This window comes from Rhineura floridana, chromosome 6 (assembly GCF_030035675.1).
Source record: "Rhineura floridana isolate rRhiFlo1 chromosome 6, rRhiFlo1.hap2, whole genome shotgun sequence".
Taxonomy (NCBI): Eukaryota; Metazoa; Chordata; class Lepidosauria; order Squamata; family Rhineuridae; genus Rhineura; species Rhineura floridana.
In genome coordinates, this window is record NC_084485.1 from 44,208,528 (window position 1) to 44,234,001 (window position 25,474).

At 41.4% G+C, this 25,474-nt stretch overlaps 1 protein-coding gene across 6 annotated transcripts in view; it reads right to left on the reverse strand.

Annotated features, from left to right (window-relative positions):
- The window catches only part of TP53INP2 (tumor protein p53 inducible nuclear protein 2), a 68,175-nt gene that overhangs the window by 39,164 nt on the left and 3,537 nt on the right, over window positions 1–25,474 (reverse strand). The window contains exon 1 of one of the 6 annotated variants that reach the window (XM_061631617.1): window positions 14,560–14,951. The exons of 1 other annotated variant lie outside the window; for it this stretch is intronic. Coding sequence is in view for 1 of the 5 variants with exons in the window: in XM_061631621.1 (XP_061487605.1) it covers window positions 16,931–17,554 (624 nt within the window). In the remaining 4 variants the exon portion in view is untranslated. Of the gene's footprint in view, window positions 1–357; window positions 467–14,559; window positions 14,952–16,718; window positions 17,985–25,474 lie in introns of those variants that run through there. 4 more of the 6 variants (XM_061631623.1, XM_061631622.1, XM_061631620.1 and 1 more) reach the window with 4 other exon arrangements.

Consider the following 25,474-nt stretch of genomic DNA (forward strand, 5'->3'; position numbering starts at 1 on the left):
GTGGGTTGTCATGAAGAGTGACTGCACTTCAGAATTAACCACTGCACCACTGGTCTTTTGTGCCCCTATGCACACTTACTTGGGAATAAGCCCTATTGAATTCTGCAGAACTTACTTTTAAATAAACAATGCATACAATTTCACCATTAGTTTGCAAAAGCAGCTTCTTGTGTGGCCAATGCTTTCATTCTTGAGTATTTATTCTAGACATAGAATGCCACATATGCATCAACAAAAAAGAGGACTAGAAAATGATATACAGCATATTTGCATACAAATGGGCATGCTAATTTATACATATAGATTCAAATACAGAAATAATGACCATACTTTAAACAGAAATACAATTAAACTCACCATAGCAGGAAAGACTGTGACCAGGTGAACTCTGTGCCTCCTTAGTCTGCTGTTCAGGTGCCAACTACTGAGAGGCAACTTCAAGGGCCCTGCTGTCTTTCCTTCTCTATCTTTAAACGAGACTTGGTTTGAACAAATAGAGGACTGTCCTTTGTAAAGTAGTATTAGGGATCAGAGATGGCGGAAAAATTCAATTCAGTTCACATTTCAAGTCAAATCAATCAGACTCACATTTTCTGAAACAATATGAACTGAAACAGAGCCATCATTTGAAGTTCACACTTATCCGAATTTTGTAATGCAGTTTGCCAACCAACCAATGCTTACAAAAAATGCATGTTAGGGCAAAGTGTGCCTAAAAATGAAAACATGAGTGAAAATAACATACAAAATGCATCATATTAGAAATTGCTTGCAAAAATGTGTACATTATCAAAACTACCTACAAAAATGTGTTTTATTAGGAGAAATTTGCACTAAAATGCCGGAGAATTTTAAGGATTTTTTAAAAGAAAAATTGCTGCAGACATGTGGAGATCAAAATTCAAGATTGGAAAAATGAGAAACCGAGAGGAGCAAAATTGACAGATCTTTCCATCCCTACTAGGGATGGGCAAACATGTCCATTTGGGTTTATCTCAGTGTCTCATTTTAACAATCTTACATTCAGTTCTCCACATTTCAACTGCAATTTGTGTGGTTTTTCTAAAGCCCTCATGAAAATTCATCAGCATTTTAATGCAAATGTCTCCTAATAAAAACATTTTATATGCAGTTTTGACTAATATACACATTTTGCAAGCACTTTTCCCTAACATATTTTTGCATATTATTTTTTCAAATATATGCATTTTTACACACACTTTCCACTAATATATGCATGTTTGTACACATTGGTTGGTTGGAGAGCTGTATTGCAAATTTGGAGAAATGCAAATTTGAAAATAGTTGCATTTCAGTTCATAAATTGGTTTGAGAAGTATGAATTAGGTAGTTTTTCATGCAAATGCAAGAAAAACTGAATTTCTCCCTGACCCCTAAGTGGTACACATAGTCACCCCCTATTAGAACTTCTCAGGTGCTCCAGCTGAGGACATACTACATTTCCCTCCATGTGGTAGATAGGTTTAGGGTTGCCACATTCAATACAAGTGTGAAATTGTTGCACTGAAGAAAAATGCAAGGTGCCATTTCTCCTATCCTAGTGGAGAAGTTGACTTACATATGTGTGTGTTTTCTAGTGGAGAGAGCTTCTATGTTTTTAAAGAACCAGCATTTTGTAGGTGAAGCTTTTCATGGCACAAAGAGGAAGTAACAGCAAAAGCTTCAATTTCTCAAACATCAGTCTGTTGAAGGCATGAGAGCCCCGTGAGAAAAAAATGTTGGCAACTACAGCTGTGATTGAGCAAACAAGGTCTGTGACCAGATGCAATTTGGTTTTGTGTGTCCTATGTTTGAGAGCACTTGCATGAATAGCAGACTGTTCTCAGCATAGAGAATTTACTCATAAGACTTGAAAACCAGCAAGGGGATTGAGTGAGTGAGTGAGTGTGTGTGCATGTGTGCACACGCACACACCAAGGTACTGTTAGGATAATTACCTGATTCTAATATGAACCCTCTGCTGTGTACCTGAATGTGCCAAGGTCCTTTTAAAGCCCACTCAGCTCCGCCTTGAGCAGAGTCTTTCACAAACAAGCTCAGCTGTGCTCTTAGTAATGACAATGATGGATTTTCAGCCTTCCAACCAATCAGCAAATCCCTCCTGAAATTCAGTCACATTAGTGACAATGAAAAGAGGATTGTGCGGCAGGAGAGGGGAGGGAGGTAGACTGTATGTTCATGTTGCAAAGCACTGAGGCAGCAGAGAAGAGGAAATGTGAGCAATGCAGATGGAATATACACAAAGGGGGAAAGATAAAACAATTCATAGGGAGAATCTGAGGGGCTTCTGGCTGACACATTCACCCATGATAAGGCATTGCCTGTATCTTGCCCTCATAGAAGCAAGAGGGGAAAGGGGCTTTTAAAAGGAAAAGAAAAGGATATGCCTCGGGGGAAATGTAATCTCTGGAAATGTGATGAGAGGCTCCCTGATCATGAAAGATGGAATATTACCTTTATGTCAGCCTTCTCCAACCAGGTACCCACCAGATCGTTTGGACTACAACTCCCATCATCCCTGTCTGTTGGCCATGCTATCTGGGGCTGATGAGAGCTGTAGTCCACAACATCTGGAGGGCACCAGGATAGGAAAGGCTGGCTTTGTGCCATGAAGCCTCATGTCACTCTACTGCACCTCTCCAGTGCCACTGATTGTCAGGGGTGTTCCTCATCAAAACTGATCCAGTTCAAAGCCACACTTAATTAAGTCTCACTGATTATATTGAGGGAGATTTAAAAACACAGCTTAATGCTGCAGTCTTAGGCACACTTGCTTGGGATTAAGTCCCAATGACTTTAGTGGAATTTACTTTTACACTTTTATTCTACACAGTTTTATACTCAAGTCTTCCACTGCTATGATAATTGAGTTATCAAAGAGTTTATATAAATCATTTCCTACTTTTGAGCTAAAAAAATTGCCAGAAAAGAACAAAATTAGTACCTATTTCTCACTATCCAGGCAATGATTTTATTTTATACCGGCCAAAGGATAAATCCCTAGGACCTCTTGATGTTTAAGGGAGAGATCAGATTACTATGAGTGTCTGTTATTTGATCTATTTAAAGTCTGTTTTATGATGTTTTAAAGTGTTTTTAGTGCTTTTGTTTGCCACCCTGGGCTCCTACTGGAAGGAAGGGTGGGATATAAATCAAATAATAAATAAATTTAGTTATTTGATTAACTAGTTTGCACAGTGGGTGAGTCAGCAGCTCTGTGGTGCACAACACTGCAGGGGTAACTTCAGTTCTAGAACTAGGCACTGGGTAGGGATCATGAACTAAGAACTGCTTTGCTGAACTGCTCAATAAACAATACAGAGGCCCAGATTTCATTCACCTAGAATCACAAGAATAGCCACAGGCTATTGAGTGCCCATGTGTTCTACTTTATAGATGGCAGTCCTCTGTTTAAAAGTGCCCTTTGAAGGGCTGTTTTGTCCATGTGCGGCTTAAAGAAGCAGAACCCCAAGAAAGAAAAACAGGGACCCCGAACTTCCCATTGACAGTTAGCTCCTGGGTAATAGGCATACAGATCACAGAATCTTCCCCACTTTGATGAGATTTATTGAATTTCTGTTTAACATTATAGTCAATATTTCTACATTTGCATCTGTATACATAGATCAGCATGTGCAAATTTTATGCAAATCTGTGTCCTTTTTTTTCTTTTCTTGTTTTGGTGAAGCATAAATGGTCACCCTAACCTCAACATGGTCTGGAACAGATGGAAGTGAATAGGTCAGGCTTTTTTTGTGGCTGCTAAATGCTAAGATGGTTTTATCGTCCCTCATTTGAAGGATTACTCTCTTGCGTCTTAAAGTCCAGGTTTGAAAGGTACATTGCTAATAGAACAGAGATTCCCAAGTAGCCCACGAGCTATCAGCATCTTTTAAAACAAGGACTTTGAATTCTTTTGCTGTTCCTTAATTTTTTATTGTCTTCTCACAGTTTAAAAGACAGTAAAAGCCATCAATAATCCAAGCTTCTTTCGGACTAGCAAATACACTGATGGATGCCCATAGCAGACGTTTGCAGGATTTCATCATGGAATGCCTGGCAACAAAGCCCTGAAGTTTCACCAGTTCTCTTTTCACAACATCCTCCCCAAATGACTGAGCTGTGTAAAGAGGCTTGAATGGCTGAACCCAAACATTGTTCTGGAAGCAAAGAATATAAATTTCTTACATTTACAATATTATTTTGCTCCACTTAAAAGTGAGGGTTTGCTGTAAAACTGGTTGTACTTCAAACTAATCTACAAGCATCTATAAGCACATAACATTTAAGGCTCTGTGCAGTCATTTCCAATCTCACAGTCAGCTCTAGATACTAGGGTTGTGCACTGGATTCAACTTTGGCTAGATTACATTAAGAGGGCCCTGGATTGCCCCAGGTCAGATTGGCCCACCTGGAGTGATCTGGGCTGTCACAAGGCAGGGTGGGTGGGCAATGGTGTTATGAAGAAGAGGCAGGCAGCCTTTAAAGAGCAATGTAAGGATGTCCCTCCCCTTAAGTATTAGACAGGCACCATCTCTGTTATCTTTTCAGTGCCTACTGAAGACTTTCCTCTGTCAACAAGCCTTTTAGGTAGAGACCTTATCCCAGTCTGCATCTGTGTTGGAATTGCTTTTTATGGTGTTTTTTAAGCTTTTTTAAAAAATAAATGTTTTGTTTTAACATGTTTTTAAATAAGTTTTGTTTTAATATATTTTATAGTCTGTTTTTATGATGTTTTAGAGTGTTTTTAGTGTTTTTGTTTGCTGTTCTGGGCTCTCACTGGGAGGAGGGGCAAGGTATAAATTTAATAAATAAATAAATAAAGGGCTTTTAAACAGATGGATCAGGATCCAGATCAGATTGAGCTCCTTGGAGAAACAGGTAGAGTGGGAGATATAAATGTAATCTTATATATCACTAGAGAATTCATTCTCCAAGTGCAAATTCTTATGTAGCCAAAATTGCATCATCTTTGTGCAGGAGGGAGAGAGTATCAGCAGGCTTGGTTTGCAGAAGCAGAAAAAACAACCAAGGGGCAGGGGAATGACCTCAAAACATGCCAATGAGGACTAGTCGTCATAGAATGCTGAATGTTTGCTTTGGAGGGAGCGACAGAGAACTTGGGTGGGTGGGGACAAATAGAATGGACAGAATATCCTGGAAAAAAGACATTGCTGATTTGCTTGAACACTATACAGGAGCGCCACACACTACAATGTTTTGTCGCAGGCCTCACTTGCAAATAAACTTTTGTGCAGAATTGCAATCATAACCATTGTGCTATGCCAGGTCTTTCATAAGAGCAGCCTGCTGGATCAGGCCACTGACCCATCTAGTCCAGCATCCTGTTCTCACAGTGGCCAGTTAGATGTCTCTGGGAAGCCCCCAAGCAGGACCTGAATGCAACAGAACTCTCCTCTCCTGTGGTTTCAAGCAACTAGTATTCAGAAGCATACTGCCTCCCAACAGCAGAGGTAGAACATAGCCATGAGGGTTAGTAGCCTTGGATAACCTTATTCTCCATGAACCAGGCTAAGCTCAATGTTCTGGTTTTGGTGTACAAAGCCCTATACAGCTTGGGATCAGGATACCTCAAAGATTGTCTTACCCTTTATATACCCACTCAATCACTACGCTCTGCAGGTGAGGGCCTCCTGCAGATACCATCTTATCAGGAAGGCTATTCTGTACAACATAGGAAGCGGACCTTTAGTGTAGTGGCACCTTCCTTAAATATTAGACAGGTACCATCTCTGTTATCTTTTTGGTGCCTACTAAAGACCTTCCAATTTCAACAAGCCTTTTAAATAGAGATCTTATCCCAGTCTGTATCTGTGTTGAAACTGCTTTTAAGATGTTCTTAAAGCTTTTTTTAAAAAAGATGTTTTTAAAGATACTTTGTTTTAATATGTTTTTAAATGTTTTGTTTTAATATATTTTAGTGTCTGTTTTATGATGTTTTACTGTGTTTTTAGTGTTTTCAGTGTTTTTGTTTGCTGCCCTGGGCTCCTACTGGGAGGAAGGCTGGGATATAATTTATCATCATCATCAAGGTTGCTTGTCATTGCTGCCTCTTGTGGGAGCAAACTCCATAGTTTAACTCTGCTTTCCTTGACTATCTCAAGAATACCATTGAAAGAGCAGGAGTTGACAAGCCTTACTTGTGCAAGATTTGAAAGAAATCTTCAGTCACTTTGAGAACTGACAGAAAGAAATGTGACCAGAGGAGAAAGGCATGGGGGCATAAGGAAGTACTTACTGCTAAGCAGAGCCTGCATGCCAGGATTATGTATTCCGTGTGACTATACGTGACCCAAGTCTAAACAGTTTTACCCAGCATGATGTGGGAAACAGGGGATAAGTGGGTGATACCTCTTCTCCCCCCGCCCCATAAAATGACATGCAGCACAGACGGTGTGTCCGAAAGCCTAGCAGGGGCCATCTGCTCACAGCAAGAGGGGATTATACTTTCAAGGGACAAAGGTTTTTCTTTTCTTTTTTTTAGCTCCAGCACAAAGAAGGAGATGGCTGGTGCCACCAAGCTCTGCTGTGGGAAACAATCTCCTGTGTATAACTGCACCCCCACTTCATCCCTGACAAAGACTTTTGGTAATCTCAGCTTCTTGCCACACGAGGGGTCAATGTACCATCAAAGGAACTGCCAGTGCACAGTGAGAAATAATGAAACAAAATAATGAAAGGCTCCTGTGGAACTCCCAAGTACCCACCAGAACTGATGCCCTGTCCACCTGGTATGTCTGCACATTCATTTCATCATGTAATCATAGAATTATAGAATTGGAAGTGACCTTAGAGGTCATCTAGTTCAACTCACTGCTTAATGCAGGAATTACCTTGCAGGATGCAACTATGGCATCCCTGACAGATGGCCATCCAGTGTCTGCGCACAAGGTGCTCTGTCCTGCCATTGAACAGCTCTTAGGGCTTCTCTCCCCCCAGTGTTTAGCTGAAACCTTTCTACATAGGCTCTGCTGGAGGCACAACATTCAGGGTCATCTCTTGTATTACGTGCGAGTGGGTTAGTCAAGATTCTACCTCTACATAGATCACTGAAAGTTGTTGCACATGTCTTCATGAATCACTGTGCTGGGCTCGCCTTCTTCCTGTTATGAGGTTTGGCCAGTCCAGTGACTTTGGCAGAAATGCAGGGAGCAAGATCTAAAAAGGCAGGATAGGAAACCTCTGACCCTTCCGATATTTGTTAGACTCCATCTCCCATCTGCATCAGCCATCAGGATCAATGGCCAGAGATTATAGGAATTGTAGTCCAACAACATCTGGAGGGCCACAGCTCCCCCATCCCTCGAGGTAATTTTTACATATTCTAAAAGTAAACTTTTTTAGATATCACACTGAAGTGTGTCTCCAGTTTTAACTGAGGGGAAAGGGGAGTATGACCCAGCTACTGCAATCTGGGAAGTGCTCCAGTAGGCTAAGGATAGTGAAAATACAGTATCAGCTGTTGTTTTCTATTTTTTTAAAAAAATAAAAAAATAAAAAAGCTTGAGATGTCAGTGGCATAGATGGAATCTAGCTTTGCCCTGGATCAACAATTTCCTTAGTATTCTTTGTATTGTATGTTAATGGCGCTCTCTCTCTCTGTGTGTGTGTGTTTGTGTTTCCCTTCCTTTGTGGACAGGATGAACAGCTAATAACAACATCTTTCTTCTACTTGTCAGGGTTGCGTGTACTTTGCAATAATAATGTTAAAAAAATTATCTGCCTAAGGAACCTAATTCTGCACCAGAAAAGAATGATTTGTATACAGATTATACAATTCACCCTTCTTATGTCCATGCAGATGTAGATTGTCTGGGCAGATAATTTAAAAAATATACATTACTGCAAAGCACACACAGCCAGGAATAATAGGATGTTGTTAACTGTTCATCCTGCTCCTAAAGAAAAACAAAGACATAGATAATGAATTGTTAACATTTAACATGAAGATTTATGCTCAGTAACTTGTACAGAACAAGGTCATTTGTATAATTCTCTGACATTGTAAAAATGTATTCTGAAATTTTAAACAATTTGGGAGAGGGGCAAAGAGCTAAGCTGGACAGTAAACTCTGGTCTCCAGTCACTGAAGATATTATCCAGTCAATCTTCTGGAGTACAGCAGGACTGGGTGCTTCTTGGTAAATGGTGAAATAAAGCCATTCTTTTTCAGATCAGTAAGTTGTCTACCCTAAGTCACCCTTTGCTCTTTTAAAACACTCACTATACTCATAATCATAGTGGCTATTTTTTCTGATTTTTCTTGAATACTTGATGGCAAAGGATGGAAACAGCCCTGGAAACACTGCTGTATACACTACAGGCTGGCCACCTAGGCTGTAACTCAGGCTTAATTTCTAATTTTCCCAACGTGTGCAGTTTAGCATGAAGCCTTTTCAGGGTTTCTGAGCAGAAAAATAAACCTAGCAACCAGTAAAAAAATTCCAATGGCTTCCTACAATTAGTTTCCAATTGCTTAGTTAGTCCTTTATATAGTCATCAGTTAAAAAGTTTTCCCTTGATTGTTCAACAGGAAGTAAAATCTAAAGGTCAGAAACAAGACTTGAAGACCCTCAGGGAGGAGTTAACATCCTTGTTCACTGTAGCCTCAACATCCTTTTTTCTGAGGAAACAAAAAAAATGCCAATCATTTAATTCTTGTGTTAGTTATAAATTTTCTGTTAACTTGACTTTTACATAGTCCATTGTGTAAGTTAACACACACTGTTCATGGAGGAGGAGTGAGGGTAAGGTCACTGCTTTTCCCTTCCCCTGGCCTAGCCCTTACATACTCTCCACCAGTGAGTTGGGGGGGTTGTCTGGCACTATGTGCCTCCCCCCCCAGTGTCCTACCTAAAAATTAGGCTGCCCCACCTAACAAGGAATGCTGGTTGCAGGGCTGCCCTATTGCACTTTTTCTTTCTCTACTTCTGTGGAATCACAACGTTTGCATAGCTCTTCTCCCTGCCTTACTTGGTTTCAGTTCCTCTGTGGTTGTTTGTAATGTTCTCCCCCCCCCAAAAAAAACAAATCTCTTGGAAGATTGTGGCAGTTGTTTATGGGTCATCCATTCACCACAAGAAGTTTGAAACATGCATAACTGTAGAAGTGGGATAAAACTGTATGTCCAAATAAGCATCAGTGCTTTTGATGAATAAACCTTAGCATGGACTTCACAGTGTATCTAATATGAGATATTTCTTCAGCCCCAAAGAAGAACAGTTTATGCCCAAATGGTCTAACATTATTTTGATTCTCCAGGACAATAAATACAGCCTGAATTAAGATTTGGCACTAGAAATTATTGAAAGGTTTCTGGGTATATGGCGAGGAGGTGATGGAGGTGCAATTTTATCCATTGCACTAAATTTGGAGGAGGTACTCTGGAGAAGCACAACCCGATCCCTATTCCTTTACTCCCATGTAAGAAACAAATGAAGCACATCGATTGTTCTGCTTGATCCCAGGGCAAGGAGGAGCTGCAAGCCACAATTCTCACCTGTAGACGTTATGTGGCTTACTTACATGTGGCTCCCAACTGTGTACACACACACATGGGTCCTTGTAGGGGGCAGCAGCAAGACCCCCAACATCATACCAGCACCAGGCCCCATAAACCTTTTGGGTGGCCCTGCAAAGCTGACTGGGGGGGGGAGTGCTGAAGGTACCCAAGGTACTACTTATCCTAGGGCTGGCCCCATCTATCCATACACTTTCAAACATGTCTTGATAATCACAAGGTTTAGAAAGGTATTTTTTTAAAAGCTTATTGGGAAGCTGAATAGTGAACTAAAAAAAACCACGTTCTATATGAGGCTTTTTAAAATTGTTGCTTGCCCAGAAGGGGAACAGTAATTGTACTGGTTGTACTGTCCGATTTAATCAGTAAGGCTGCATTTCCTGGATCAGTAAGGCTGCATTTCCTTATTAGAACATGAAAGGTCTTGCTTTGCCATTGACATTTGTTAAACAGATAGTCCCTCCTCAAATGTAAAGAATGCAGTGCACATGCAATCAGGCCCAGGAATTCAGTCAGCTTGCTAACATTAACATTTACCCTTTTGGGGGCCTTGGATTAGTCCAGCTTTGGCTAGTTTGCAAGAAGAGCAACACTGACATTGACATTCTATATGATTTTGTACATCCTAAGGAAGTTTATCATATTGCCCTTTTGATGTTCAGCTGGTATGATGTTCTCTGTTTTTCACAAGTCATAATTAGACATGATTTGTGGGCAACAAAAAGGCCAGAGGCACTAGTGTTAGAGCTGCAGTGCCTGGTCATTTATCGATTTGTGTGTTAAAGCTGTCTGCTGGTACAATAAAACTGAAGTGTAGTCACTATTTTGAGCATTTTTTCTGTAGCCACGTATGCTGGGAAACTACTCAGATGTTCATTTGTATCCATAGGGCTACAAATGACAGACTCAGACATATTGGCTACTGTGCAGATTAAATGCATATGTAAGCTGCAAAGTTGCGGACATCATATTTGTCTATCGCTACTTATTTTACAACTGAGCAACAGAGGCAGCTATGTTACTGTCTTTGAAGAGTTACGGAATTAGTCCATTGCATGGAGAAATAAGAGTTTGTGCGCTTTTAAATTTTGAATGACAGTTGCACAATCTGTTACTATGACACATATCTCCAGATACAGTTGAGCATAGACACCAAAGTGAGAGATGAAGCAATTTTCGCATAGCTATCCCATCTTGAGGAGGAGGTGATGAAGATAGCATCATAAGCACATATTGCCTTTGTACACTGTGGTGATGACAGTGTAGGTATTCTTGGATGTGTTTTGCAAGGTTTTCCTTGGCAGGCCTTCAGTTCCCATTGTGTTCCGAAGTATTTGGAAAGGGTTTATTTGGGGGGAGCAACATCTTGATTCTAAATAGGTATTTCCTACGCTTGAAACAGTTCTGGAAGCCCCATCCCTGTTAATTACAAAAATAAGAGCCACCCACTCCTTCCTGCCTACATTGTAAAGTGCTTGTGCATCATTGGTCTTGGTTTCAATTGTTCCTTTTTTCTTTCTTTTCTTCTCCTAGTCTTACCTAACTATGGAGAGCTAGTGATTCACAAAACAAAGATAACAATGTATGCAGGTTGAGAGAAGGCAGAATAACTCATTTAGTTTCCTCTCACCAAAAAAAGAAAATCTCTCAGGAGTTCACGTGGCCCTATCAAAATAACATGCAGTTATCCAACATCATGAAACCAACATCTCTATATGCAGAAGATAAGTGAAAAATATCTAATTTCTACACCACCCTGGCTATCATTTGAAACTGTTGTGTCATCTGAATTGACTGTATCCAAGATTAAGACCATGGCAGCATAGTCTTATTGGAAAAAGCCCTCATAGACATCGTATCTGAATACAGATTTATCTAAATGGTTTAGATATCCATCAGCCAAAGAATTTGTAATCTGCTCAGGTGTGCATAAATTGTGCAATCTGCTTAATTAATTCTATTAATTTGCATGATTTATTCTGCCATTTTTAGTATTTGCAAATGTTATTTATTTTATTTAAACTATTTTTATTCTGCTCTTCAGCTGAAAAGGCTTCCATAGTGGATCTTGCCTCCTTCAGCCAATGATGTGGGGACTCATATATAGTTCACGAAAGCTTATGCCACAACAACTCATCTGCTCATTCCTGCTCTTAAACTTGCAATCTAAGGGTTGTATCAAACTATGTTATATTCACATGGCCATTGCTTTCAAGGGTCTGCTCTAAGTAAGATTTACACTGGATACAACAACAACAAAAGCCACAAAAGAAAAAAATACGGATGGGAAGCGAGGAGGGAAGAATAAACAGGCACCAATTCTTAAAGTTATAGTTCTTATAGCAACCAGCTGGTATGGAAACAGTTCAGCCAGTCTGTTGGAATGACTGCTGCTACTATTACTAGGTAACAGTTGAGGAAGAGCCAATAGTCCTGCTGCTGCAGCTGGGAGTTATGGGAAAGAACTAGGCAAGGCTCTGAAGTCTTGCACCATCCAGCTCCTTGGAAAGCTCCTCCCATTGCCTGTCTGCAGGGCCAGCTGTAGGAGTGGGTGAGCTCGGCGGTCACCCAGGGCACTGAGCTGAGGGGGTGCCAAACTGAGCTGAGGGTGGTGGTTAGTGCTGGACTAGGACCTGGGAGACGAGGGTTCAAATCCCAACTCAGCCACGAGGCTCGCTGGGCAACCCTGGGCCATTCATTGCCTCTCAGCATAACGTTTCAATAACGTACCTCACAGGGCTGTTGGGAGGATAGAATGTAGAGGGGGAGGACCTTGTGTGCCACCTTGAGCTCTCTGAAGGAAAGGTGGGACACAAATGTAGAAATAAATTTTAAAAATTCTATTTGCATCACACTCTGAATTCTCCATTTTAAAAAAAATCATTGTGTTTGCACATTTTGGCCATTCTGCTTTAATAGTGCATAAGAGATTTTGCTTTCCAGCTACACCCACAATTAAATTATGTATTTTAAAATATAAGATGCTGAATGAGCCTAAAATAATAATGCATAAAGTGGACTAAAGGCACCCAAAACCAAGCCCTGGTTTTTCTCTTAGATGCTTTATCTGCTGTGACACCCCGACTTTCTTGCTCAGCGGTACAAAGATAAAAATACGACATTGCTCCGTGCAATCCTTTGCCCACCAGATTATCGAAAGAATGCACGATCTTCAGCGCTCCTCCAGTACACGACAGCCTTCCACACAGGTCAAAAGAGGACAACTTCAGGATGCGTGGGTGGGGAGGGGAAGGGAAGGACTGGAAAGGGCTGGCCTTAGTGACGAATCAATGTCATATGCAAATGACGGCAACGTCACCCCAGGCTTCCAATCCTAGGCAGCCAATGGGAACTGAGATCAACCTTTAATCTTAATCCGTTGGCGAAGAAACTAGTAACAAAAGAGGCACAGACCAGGGAATGTGGAGAGAAGACATCCGCCGGGCCGTGAAACTGACTAACCGGGGGGGGGGGGAGTTCTGCCAGCTCTAGAAAACACGATGCCTCGTTGCTCATTTTAACAAGCCTGCTCTTTGTTCCTTTTTTTACATACGTAACAAAGGAGAGACCTCGGCCCCGATCCTGCCTCCTGCAGCCGACGAAGCGGGGACTCGTATCCTTCGCGAAAGCTCGTGCCACAAGAATGCATCTCCTCGTCTTTAAGGAGCCGGCAAACCTCTTTATACTTGGCACAGATACACATTTCCATAGAAGGGTGGACGTTGCAGATTGTTTCCTTCCCTTCCCGTCGCTTTACCCCGATCCACAAGTGTATGCACGGTTTATATTTATATAAACCCAGAGGCCATCCAATATCTGTGCGTAGTTCCCTTGCAAGGGTTCGCACCCTGCCGCCCCAATCTTTTTAACAAGAAACAAACAGGGAGTGTAGGAGTGTAGGAAGAACAACAAATCAAGCCCTCGTTATGCTTTAGGAACTCACATTCTGCACCCATAAACAGCGGTAAGCGGCAGGATTGCTTCGGGAAACAACCTCGCTCTCAAGGAAAGAGCTGAACTGAAGGCAGGCAACCAACCCATGCTCTGATCTGCAGTTAATTATGATGAACATTTTCCATTCGCCTGTTATGACCTCAGTGAGACATGCTCCACACAAACAAGGGGATGTTTTGCCTTCTTTCCTCTCCCCGCTCCTTCGCCTCTCTCTCCGTCTCCCTCCCCCTTCACCCTTCGGTGTATTGTTAATATCTGCAACATTTTGTTGCTGCCGCTGCGGATCGCCACAGAAAGTCAAGACAAAAGGCTCTTTCTGAATTTGAAGCTAGAGAGTCAATTACAAACTAGTCAGATCCCGAGCCCCAGCCTGTATTATTCCTGGCGGTCTCTTATCAATCTTTTGTTTAATACCGAGGGCCCTTCGGGAAAAAAGATAGCAACCATGATTAGGAACGATTATGCAGTTTTTTACATTAGGGGCACCCGGTTTTAAACTGGGACACTTTACTCTCAAAACCCTATACGGAGATTACACACGCACGCCAAATTTCATCTGCAGGCCAAAAGAGAGGACACTGTTCTGGGTGGTTTAAAGTAAACAAGAGCCTTCCCACCCCGACCCTAACTCAAGTCTAGAGGTCAAGATAGCCTGTTTCTCCACTCAACACAAAGATCTCTCCCTCCTGGTGTTTAGATGGTCTCCTACCCCGAGATAATGTATTCGTGATTTCCCTGCCAACCGAGGATGAAATTGCAACGCGTCCATAACAACATATTCAGAAACATAAAGCGATGCACCCGGCCGCATAGAGACTGCCAAATACAAAGGGGAATTTAAATGACAGACTAGAAGAGAAATCGCTATCTTAGAGATGAATGCCACATGCCACAAAAAAATACCCTTCATGCAAAGGGATGGGTTCCTAAAACGTCAACAGCAATAACAAAATAATTCACACGCTCTATTTCGCCACAAAAAGATGCTTCTCAAGTTTGAAAATAAGAAGACCGCAGTGGGTAATGGGGGGAGCAGCACTTACCTTGCCTTTAATGTCATCAAATGTTTTGTAAACAACGCCACTCACACAAAAAAGAAAACACAAGATTTTTTTTTAAGCACCAGCTTTAGGCATGAGTCTGTGAGGTAGTTTTAATCGAAATCAGCTAAGATCAATTATAGAAACGATTAAAAAAAAGACCCTCCCCCCAAAAAAGGATGCAGGGGAGGAGGAGGTGATGGTGGTGATGTGAATGGTGTCTCAGGTCTTCTCAGAAGATATGCACCATTACAAAGTGCAAGCAGCAGCCTTCGCGTCCGGACGCCCTCCCTCCCCTGGCTATAGTCTTAGTATTATTATTTTTCTGTTATTGCTGAATCCCCAGTTGATCTCGGCTCAGAAATTAGAACGTTCAAACAGCTGATTGTGGCGTCACAAAGGGGTCCGCCCGCTGCCGGAGCGCCATCCGCTCCCAACAACCAATGGGAGATGGACAACGGCTAAAAGGTGGGGCTGTTTGAGTAGCAGTGGGGGGAGCTTTTAGAGCTCCACGTGAGCACTGAGACCCGTGGAAGGGAGACGGATAGGGCTTACGATAAGGCCGTAGAGGTAGGTTTCTGTGCTGGGTACCTTGTGGTCAGCGGGCCTGCGGGGCGGGGCGGGGCGGAGAGACGAAAACAGAGGTCACCCCCCTCCCGAGAAGCCTTGAGGCAGATTGAAGAAAGCTTGCCCGGCTGCCCCCTCGAGTCTTGCAGCCCGAGCCGGTAGGGATCAAAACCTTTCCGCGATGTCTCTCCTTCACTCTACGGTTTCCGTGTCGAAATAAAAGACATTTCTGCAGGACTGCGATGTTCGAGCTGCGGAGCTGTCCTGCTAATGAAGTTAAGAAAGGCCCATTTGTTATGTTGCGTGCCTAGGTGCAAGGCTGAGAGCAACCTTTCCCAGGCTTTGGGTCCTCAGTTGTTGTTTGACTACAACTCCCATCAGACCCAGCTAGCTTGGCCAATGGTCAGGAATGATGAAAATTGTTGTCCAGCAACATCTGGGAACCCAGTGTTGCTGAACCTGTGGCCCTCTAGCTGTTATGGAACTCTTAACCCCCATTCTCCCTGGCCCTTGACCATGCTGACTGTGGCTGATGTGACTTAAGAGTTCAATGCCTTTGGGAAGGCCACAGATTCCTCAGGCCTGGGCCGAAGGGACACACAAACTTCAGGGGAGGTCTGTGCCACCAGTGGTCGACAGTGGGACATGTTTCTGAGAAGACAATAGACTCCTATGTTAGAGGGGTTTTTAGTTGAAGCTCGATGGTAGGAACACTGTAGTAGTGAGTTTCCTGCAACAGTGGTTGTTGGATGAGATGACCTTTGAGGTCACTTCCAACTCTGTGATCTTATGATCAGACCTTCCAACAAACTGACATGCCTGTATCACCAATTACTGCTGTTTGGAAGGGTTGCTCCGCTTGCTTTGCATATATTTAAGCATTAATTGACTTGTTAGAAATTGTCAAGCTAGAAACGGAATGCATCAACATTACAATACTTGGTGTGAGTGAATTAAAGTGGATGGGAATGGGACATTTTCAATCAGACAACTACAATGAAACTGAGGTTATCATACTTTGGACACATAATGATAAGACATTATTCACTAGAAAAGACAATAATGCTAGGAAAAACAGAAGGGAGTAGAAAAAGGCCAAACAAGAGATGGACTGATTCCATAAAGGAAGCCACAGACCTCAACTTGCAAGATCTGAGCAGAGGGTTTATAACAGATGGTACTGGAGGTCGCTTATTCGTAGGGTTGCCATACGTTGAAATCGACTTGAAGGCACATAACACCAACACAGATTATCCAACTTGATTTCTTTTTTTTTTTACAATAATTTTTATTCAAATTTTCATAAAACATACAAAACAAAATCATAAAACATTCAAAGACAAAAAACAAAACAAAACAAAAATAATTAAACAAAAAAAAATAAAATATTGACTTCCCATTTGTCACAGATCAAATCAGTTATAGGTCTACAATATATAACAATCCTGTCTCTTAAATCATATTATAAAATCACTTTCCTCCAGTAGTTATCTTAATTAATCATCAAATCTCATAAACATTACTTTATTCTTTCCACAAAAAGTCAAAGAGAGGTTTCAATTCTTTAAGAAATATATCTATCAATTTTTCTCCAAATAAACATGTCGATTAATCCATCTCGTTAATAATTATAATAATCTTATTGTCATAACCATAGTCCAAATAAACATTTCGATTAATCCATCTCATCAAAATCTGTTAGGTTCAATAATTTCAATAGCCATTATTCCATTATCCCTATTAGTTCCATCTTCCATCTTCAATAGTCCTGTTAAGTCCAGTAATTTCAGTGTCCAATCTTCCATTATCAGTATTCCATAATAATCTTGCTGTCGTAGCCATAGTCATATAATAAGAGTCTGATGGGAATTTCCTCTATCCCAAATATTTTCTTGCCATCCATTCTGAATAAGTTGCTGAAATACTGTTGTAAAGTCATATCTCTGTTCTTCTTTTTTACAAAATGCACTGGCTCATCTCTTGAGAGTTTTTCCATTGTCACATGGCTGCAGTTAATTCCATAGATTTTCTCTATATCAAACTCCATCACGTCATTCCAGTCCAAAAGATTATCCAAGCCATTGATAACTTTATCTCTAATATCTTCATTAATTTCTTCAGAGATAACGTTAAATTCCAAACAGTAGATTTTATTTCTAAAATCCATAAACTCCAGATCTTTTTCCAATTCTACATTTGTTCCAATCTCCAGGGCTTGTATCTTCCCTTTATTTTTTCTTTTCTCATCTCTGATCTCATTCTCCTCTCTCACAGGATCCCCTATTTCTTTAAGCTCCTGCGTCATTTTGCTCAGTTCAATTTTCAGCTCCTTACTACCCTGTCGCAGGGTTTGTTTCGTTATCTCAATCTCATCCATTATTTTCTGAAACATAGTTACTTCCAGATTCTCAGCCACTTTCTTGATTGCCATTTTTAAAACCACGAAAACAAAGCAAAACAAAAATAAAGAAGAACCACTTCTTATTTCAGCAACAATTGGGTTAATATTCCAGGCTTGATGACATCACAGTATAAACAGAGCAGCCTGCCTTATCTCTCTATGTTCAAGAATGCAAAACAAATTTAGTTCCCAGCATCAAAACAGTTAGTGGCGTCGTGAAGAAGCAGATTCGTCAAAATAAAATAGACCAAAAAGAGAATAGTCCCAGACAATTAATATTCCTCGGAATAGAAATCAGGAATAGAAATCCCTCTTCTGTTTATATCTTTAGAATGCACTTCCAGGACAGCTTTTTGCGACAGAAACAGAGATAAGCTGTTAATTTCGTGGATAACAGAGAAGAGTTATAGCTCACCCAGAAGTTGTCCAAAGCCGATCAAATCTGACAAATCTCCTTTTGCTGCAACAATTTAAACCAAGTAAAAAAAATAATAGAAAGAAGGGTGCTTGCCTGTTAGTCCGTTCTCTCTTTAAAGAAAAGATAAACGTATCGCTTAAGCAGATAGAGCTTGTTCGAAAGTCCGTCCGGCATTGTTGGCTGGACCTTATCTCATAAATTAATGAAATCCAGTCCTCCCAACAAAAACAGGCTTTTGAGGTTGATCTCTACGTTTCTCCCTGCCCGGGAGAAATTTCATCAGTAAAAAAAAAATGTTCTGACTGATTTATATCTGAATAAGCTTCTTTTGAGGCGGGAGCCCGTCCCAAAAGCAGGCACAAGCGAAGTCACCCTTCCCGGAAGTCCTATCCAACTTGATTTCTCATACCACATCCTGATAATATTATTGTGCAACTGAGAAAGCAGACCAGGTGTAGAGAACCTGTGGCACTCCAGATGTTGCTGACTGTAACACCCATCATCCTGACCATTGGCATACCAGCTGGAGCTGATGAAGTCCAGCAACATGGAGAGGTCCACAGGCTTACAACCCCTGTTGAATCCATGAAAGCTTGTGGCATAATACATTTATTCATCTTAGAGCTGAATTGGGGTTGCCCTCAGTAGCTGCTCGTATTGATCTAGCCTATTTACGTTATTGGCTTCGTATTCTTAATAAGGATGACTCTACCCTAGTCAAGCAATGTTGGCAGGTTCAAATGCTATCAGGAGGATGGGCGAAGAAATGCCAGTCGATTCTTTCTAAATATGATTTAACTCCAAATAGATTGATGGAATTGAGTAATGCCGCTCTCCATAATTGGATTTTGAGGGCGACGCTGCTCAAGATCGTATGTCCATTGTATCGGCTCCATTCTCTATTTGGTTTCCATGTTTCAAATTAAATCATTTTTTGTCAAACTATTTAGATGTACTTGACAGGGCTCCTATCAGAAGAGCATTTACTGCTCTCCGCTTCCAAGTGATGCCAACTCCGTACCTTGAGGGCCGTTACCGAGGTACACCCTTGGCCCATCGTAAATGCATTTATGGCTGTGACGCAATTGAGGAGATCGTCCATTACTTATTGTACTGTCCACTCTACGATGAACCTAGGCATAAATTTTTATCAACCTTTCTAGCCTTTATAACGCCTTGTACTGTTGAAGAGATGGTTATTACACTTTTATCTGATAATTTTAATTCAACTACCTTAGCGGTTGCTAATTTTGCTTTGGCAGCCCAAAAACTGAGAGCGGCTTTTGCAAAAGAGTTAAATACCGTGACATAATCTTCCCCAATTATTATCTTTGTATGTATGTATTTTTGATAATGTTTGTATGTAGTGAGAATTGCACATGGCCTATGGCTAAGATTGCATTAAAGTTTATCTATCTATCTTAAAAGTGTCCCTAGACTCTTTATTAGTTTTGCTGCAATAGTCTGCTCCTTTGGCAATTCTTCAAATTCAAGTCCTTTAGTAGAATTAATCCATGTGCACAATGCGGTGCGCAGGACTTTGAGATGACACTGCTCATCTTTCAGCTGGATGTTCAAGCAATGGGCAAAAAAACCTGGAAGAGAAAAATATGTATTTCTGACTGAAAACATGCTGTTAAGGCCTTGTTTCAATATTAAGATGGTATTAGAGGGAGTTCTTGCTGAATTCATTAGGTTAACTTTGGATGCTTCCAGACAGGGTTGATATTTCACAAATGGGTTGTTTAGATCCAACTTTTCTGTGTGCGCATAATTAGCCTGCACAGGTCCACACACACACGGCTTGTCTTATGCTTCTCATAGTTATACTGCTGTTTTCTGTTCACACCAGTTGGCAGTTCTTTATTATTTATTTAATTTATATCCTGCCCTTCCTCCTAGAAGGAGTTCAGGGCAGCAAACAAAATCAGTAAAAACACTCTAAAACATATTAAAAACAAAAGATTTTAAAATTTGTTTTAATATATTTTAACAACTTTAAAAACATTAAAACAAAGCATCTTTAAAAACATATTTTTTAAAACTTTAAAAACATCTAAAAAAGTAATTCCAACACAGAAACAGACTGGGATAAGGCCTGTACTTAAAAGGCTTGTTGAAAGAGGAAGGTGTTCAGTAGGCGCCGAAAAGATAACAGAGATGGCACCTGTCTAATATTTAAGGGAGGGAATTCCAAAGGGTAGGTGCCACAATACTAAAGGTCTGCTTCCTATGTTGTGTGGGACCTCCTGATAAGATGGCATCTGCAGGAGGTCCTCACCTGCAGAGTGCAGTGATCTACTGGGTATATAAGGGGTAAGATGATATTTCAGGTATCCTGGTCCCAGGTTGCATAGGGCTTTGTACACCAAAACCTTAAACTTGGTGTGGTAGCTAATGAGCAGCCAGTGCAATTCTTTCAGCAGCGGGGTAATGCATTGGCGATACCCTGCCCCAGTGAGCAGTCGTGCCACTGCATTTTGCATCAGCTGCAGCTTTTGGACCAACCTCAAGGGCAGCCCCACATAAAGCACATTATAGTAATTCAGCCTGAAGTTTACCACTGACAACAGTGGTCAGGCTATACTGGCCGAAAAACGGCCACAGCTGTCTTACCATCCAAAGCTGATAAAAGGCACTTCTAGCCACTGAGGTCACCTGGGCCTCTAGTGACAAAGATGGATCCAGGAGCACATCTAGGCTACAAACCTGCTCTTTCAGAGGGAATACAACCCCATCCAAAGCAGGGAATTGACCAATTATCTGAACTCAGGAATTACCAACCCACAGCGCCTCCTTCTTGCTAGGATTCAGAGTCAGTTTATTGGCCCTCATCCAGCCCACCACCGAGTCCAGGCACTGGTCCAGGGCTTGCATGGCCTTTCCCAATTCAGATGTAGCAGAGAAATAGAGCTGGGTATCATGAGTGTACTGCTGACACCTTGTCCCAAATCTCCTGATGACCGCTCTCAAGGACTTCATATAGATGTTAAGCAGTATGGGGGACAAGATGGTACCACAGCACAACTGCCAGAGAGGCAAAAGACAATCAGCAAATGCTCTTCTCTGAAAATGACCCTGGAGGAAGGATCGGAACCACTGTAAAACTGTGCTTCCAATACCCATCTCACCAAGTTGGCTCAGAAGGATACCATGGCCAATGGTATTGTTATGAGCATGGGGGTTGGGATGAATGATTCCTGTGGGTTCCCTTTCCAGCCTCTGATTTGGAATCCTGTGCCTTGGGGCTAGCTCTGCTAGCCAGATGAATGTCTTTTGTTAAACAAATAGAGTGGCCAGGTAGTTAATAGGCCTATTAGGTGCCCAGCAACTGATGAATGAGCCATTGAAACTCTTCAGGAGAGCCTTCCCCCCCCCCCCCGGAGCCTAGGAGAGGTTTGTTTTTGAGTTGCGTCTAGAGAAAGGCTGGTGACTGGAGGCAGGCAGAGAGATTGTCTCTAAGCACCATGGCATTTGGAGTGCCTCCTGTAATACAGATAGAAAAGCTGGATATTGGACTGCTTATGCCTTGAACCCCCTCCATCCTAAGCTCAGGTTGGAATGTGTGTAAATAAATAAACCATATTTCATAAGGACACCGCAGTTTCCGCTGACCTTCTTCCCGAAGGAAACCAAACCCTGGAAGAGTGCAGGGACCCCTGAGATCTCACTGCTTGGAGATTGGGGAGGCGTGCAACAGTATCAAAAGCTACAGAGAGATCAAGTAAGAATTTAACTCCCCCTTTATGGAATGTTTCAATTTGTGTGTTCTGGCTCTTCCCCTCAAAAACTACCTCTGCCTTTTCCTGTTCTGGGTATACACATAGTTATTTCTCTCTCTGTTTGGGTGCATCTTTAATTTTTGTATTCCCCCATGGGAAGTTTGCAAGAGATCAAGAGCAAACATTACCAGCCCATATCTGTCTTGTTGCATAATGGGCAGAATGGAGGTTTGAGGTTTGAGGGGGAGTAATATCCATTCCATTTGATTTTAAAAAAAAATAGTACAAGAGGTCATGCACAAGACTATTTTGTTATACTGAAATTCTGATAACAAGGTCTTGTGCAAGACCTTGTATTCAAAATTGTTTTTTAAAAGTCACACTGTACTACAGTTATTGTTTCCAAGGTGTTCAGATCTTGAGAGAACAGCTCATCCAAACTGGGTTCTTGTAATTCTAGCATGTCTTTGGCATGTGCCAATTGGTGGGAAAAGGCCTGATTGTATTGCTGGGACTGCCAGAAACAAAATGAGTAGGTTGTGCTCAGGTGGGGAGCAAATGGAAATGGGGATAGTGATAGAAGCCACTCACAACAATTTCACCAAACACATAACAAATCACTCACCAAAAAATAACATTAACAAGCTTCTAATACTACTAGAAATTTGCTGTAATAGACTAATACAGCTAGTCCTCTAAGAAGTTATCCAAATGTGGCTGCTGTCCTCTTCTCCGGTGGAAGTGGCCTTCCTATCGCAGCAGCAACAAAAACAGTTTCAGCTAAAAAGAGCTGAAGAGCCAGGAAGTGGTGGAAATGATAAAATGAGCTTCAACTTGCCTGGATAAAAAGGCAATGAAGAAGTAATAAATAGGAGATCTGCCTTACCACAAAGACAGGACTGGGGAAGGGTGGGGGAGAGGTTGCATTGTGAAGCTTTCCAGCTTAGCTGGGTGACTTGAGGGCAGTTCATCCACCTCTTGGTTTTCCTGTCTGTACATTATTGATGAGAGTTAAGTTCAGTGGCCCATATAAACAGTGTTGAACATTTCGTTGCTTCTGGACCTTTGCTTCACCCGCTGTGAGTTAGGAATTTCAAGCTAGCTTTAGCAGCCTGTGACTATTGACTTGAGAATGATAGAAAATCTAGTTTAGAAGTAGATCCTTATCATCCCCCATCCCCAGCGGGCCAAGTTTTACAGATGGACAGGGCTGCCCAACTCATTCATCCATCTGCATAGCTTGACATTAAACCACGCAGGATGTGCAGTGCTTTGAAGCCCCAACAGTTAGCTGATCGTTGAAGGTTCCAAGCACTATCCAGGGCATCTACAAGCACCAATGATCAGCTGCAGGCAAAAATGGGTCAACTGATGTAATTGTGATGTCAGGTGATTGATAAGGGGCACTCCCACAGGGGGCGTGGCTTGGCTAAAATGGCCTCATGGGTGAAATGGGAAGACCTGGCAGGCTAAATTAGGTCTACGGTTGGAGATTCCCCATTGCTGCTCCATTTCCTACTCAGTGCCAACATTGTCACTGGCTGAAGTTAAACTCCCCCCCCCCCATTTGATCCCAAATTCCTCTTATGGAACATGCACTTGGGAGAGGTGGCTTATCTACAGAACATATATATTTGCAGAAATGTTTAAATAACAACTTAACCAATTTGTAAATAGGGCTAATTTGGCAGTTCTCTTTGTTGTGTCATCAGAATCCTGTGAGTTCACGGACATCATGTGGAAAAACTAAATTAGCTTACCTTTGTTTATGTGGCTGCATTAAATTAGACAACTCTACTTTGCTCTGTCATCATAACACATTTTAATTGTAGGATACTGATTTAAAAATAAATTAAGCATTACTTATTACAACACCGTCTTGATATATAAGTGCATTCCATATCCTCTCCCCACTTTTAATAACAGAGCAGAAGCTAAAGTCAAAATGTTCATTAGTTTTAGGCATATGGATTTTCTTCCCAGGTGCCACATCTACAAGCTCATATTTATTGGTACACTGTAAATTTGAACACTCAAAAATTGCATGTTCTTTCATTCCCAGAAGCCTTTGCTGCAACCTGAAACCTGTATAGCACCTGGCAGAGCCTCATTTGAATATCTGCTACTTCAGTATACATTTTGAGACTGTGACCAGATACAGGCTCCATAGTTTTACTGTCAGCCAACTCCCCCCCCCCCGCCACCACTATATAAGACTTGTTTTGTTTACCATCTAATCTGATGAAGAGTTCTGGAAAACCCAAAAGCTTGCACACCATTTTGTGACATTTTGGTTGGCCTAGTAAAGGTATTGCACTATTTTAGACTTTTTCCCCCTTATGAGTCAGCATGACTACTATTACTTCCCCCCACAAAAAAAGACCAAACATTTGTAAGTCTAATTTGCAAGGATCACCTTTGTTCTGCACTGAGCCAGGTCAATACGATGGCACTCTTTATAGCAAGGGCCAACAAAATGTTACTATCACACCATGCCAGCTGGACAGTCTTAACTCTCTTTGTGTGGGACACACTGGATTTCTCATCTTGTTATACTTTGTAATGCTTATTGTGAGAATATACCTTACATCTATTAACTCTTCAGAAGTATGTGTACTAACGTGTTCTTCAGTGGGTAAACGATTAGCTTGCCATGAGTACCATAGAAATTGGTGAAAGTCCCTTTTGATTCACCGAGTTTCAGCTAACTTAGCCTGGGTCTAACCCATTGTGCTCATATCTTGTGCATGTGTTTATGTTCATATCCCTCATAACTTAACATATAGTATTTTTTAACACACACTTCATACTGAAACACAATGCAAGGGACCTTTTGATTGACCAAAATGATGACCTGTAGCATGTATCATTTTAAGGAAAGCATGCATCTTTTCGCTAATCACATGCAAAGCAGCCTAACACCAGAAATTCTGATGTCAGTAGAACTAGACAGGTGGAGAGCAGTGGCCTATCAGTAAATGTCTCATACTGTCCTTGGCTGTGTGTACTTTGGCAGGGCTCTTGTGTGCTCTGCACCATGGAAATATCAGTAAATACATGTGCACTGTGCATTCTTCATTTCCAAGACTCATGTTTTCAAAGGATGTTAAATCTCTTGGTGCGAACTGGTATTGTGGCCAGAAGCAGCAGGGCTTTTTACTGCTGGAGTTGGTGAACTGTCTGAAATTGTGGTCTGGACCCTTTCAGGATATTAACTAGGGTAATTCTGGATTGTCTTCACTCTGGAAACTGTCTACACTGGAAGTAGTGTGAGAGACCTGTTTAAGAAACTGCTTTCCGCATAGGAAGTGCCCCAGATGGCTGCCTACTGATATTATAATTATGTTATTTGTTATTTAATTTAATTTTTTGTAAATTGTATTGCTTTTATTGTATTTTTATATTGTATTTTTATATTGTATTTTTATACTTGTGTTTATTTTTCTTTGTAAGCTGCCTTGAGGGCCTTTGGCTGAAAGGCGGGGTATAAATAAAATTTAATAATAATAATATTGATCTGACTTTTTGGCTGGACCAGCCCTAATGGTAGAGGGCAAGCTAGAGGGAGCCAAGAGTAAACAAAGGGGAAAGTATAGGGAACAGTAACCACAGAGAAGCAATAAGAAGCTCTGTACCTAATCCCCAGACTATTGGAATCTTCACAAATTTCTCTATCCTGAGTCTTCATCCGTCACTTCTCACTCAGTCACTTCTCACTCAGACACATTGTTCTTGGGGCTAGCTTGGGATATGTTGTGGCCCCTCATGGCTGTACCACATGATCTGCAAACATTCCAGCATCCAGTACAA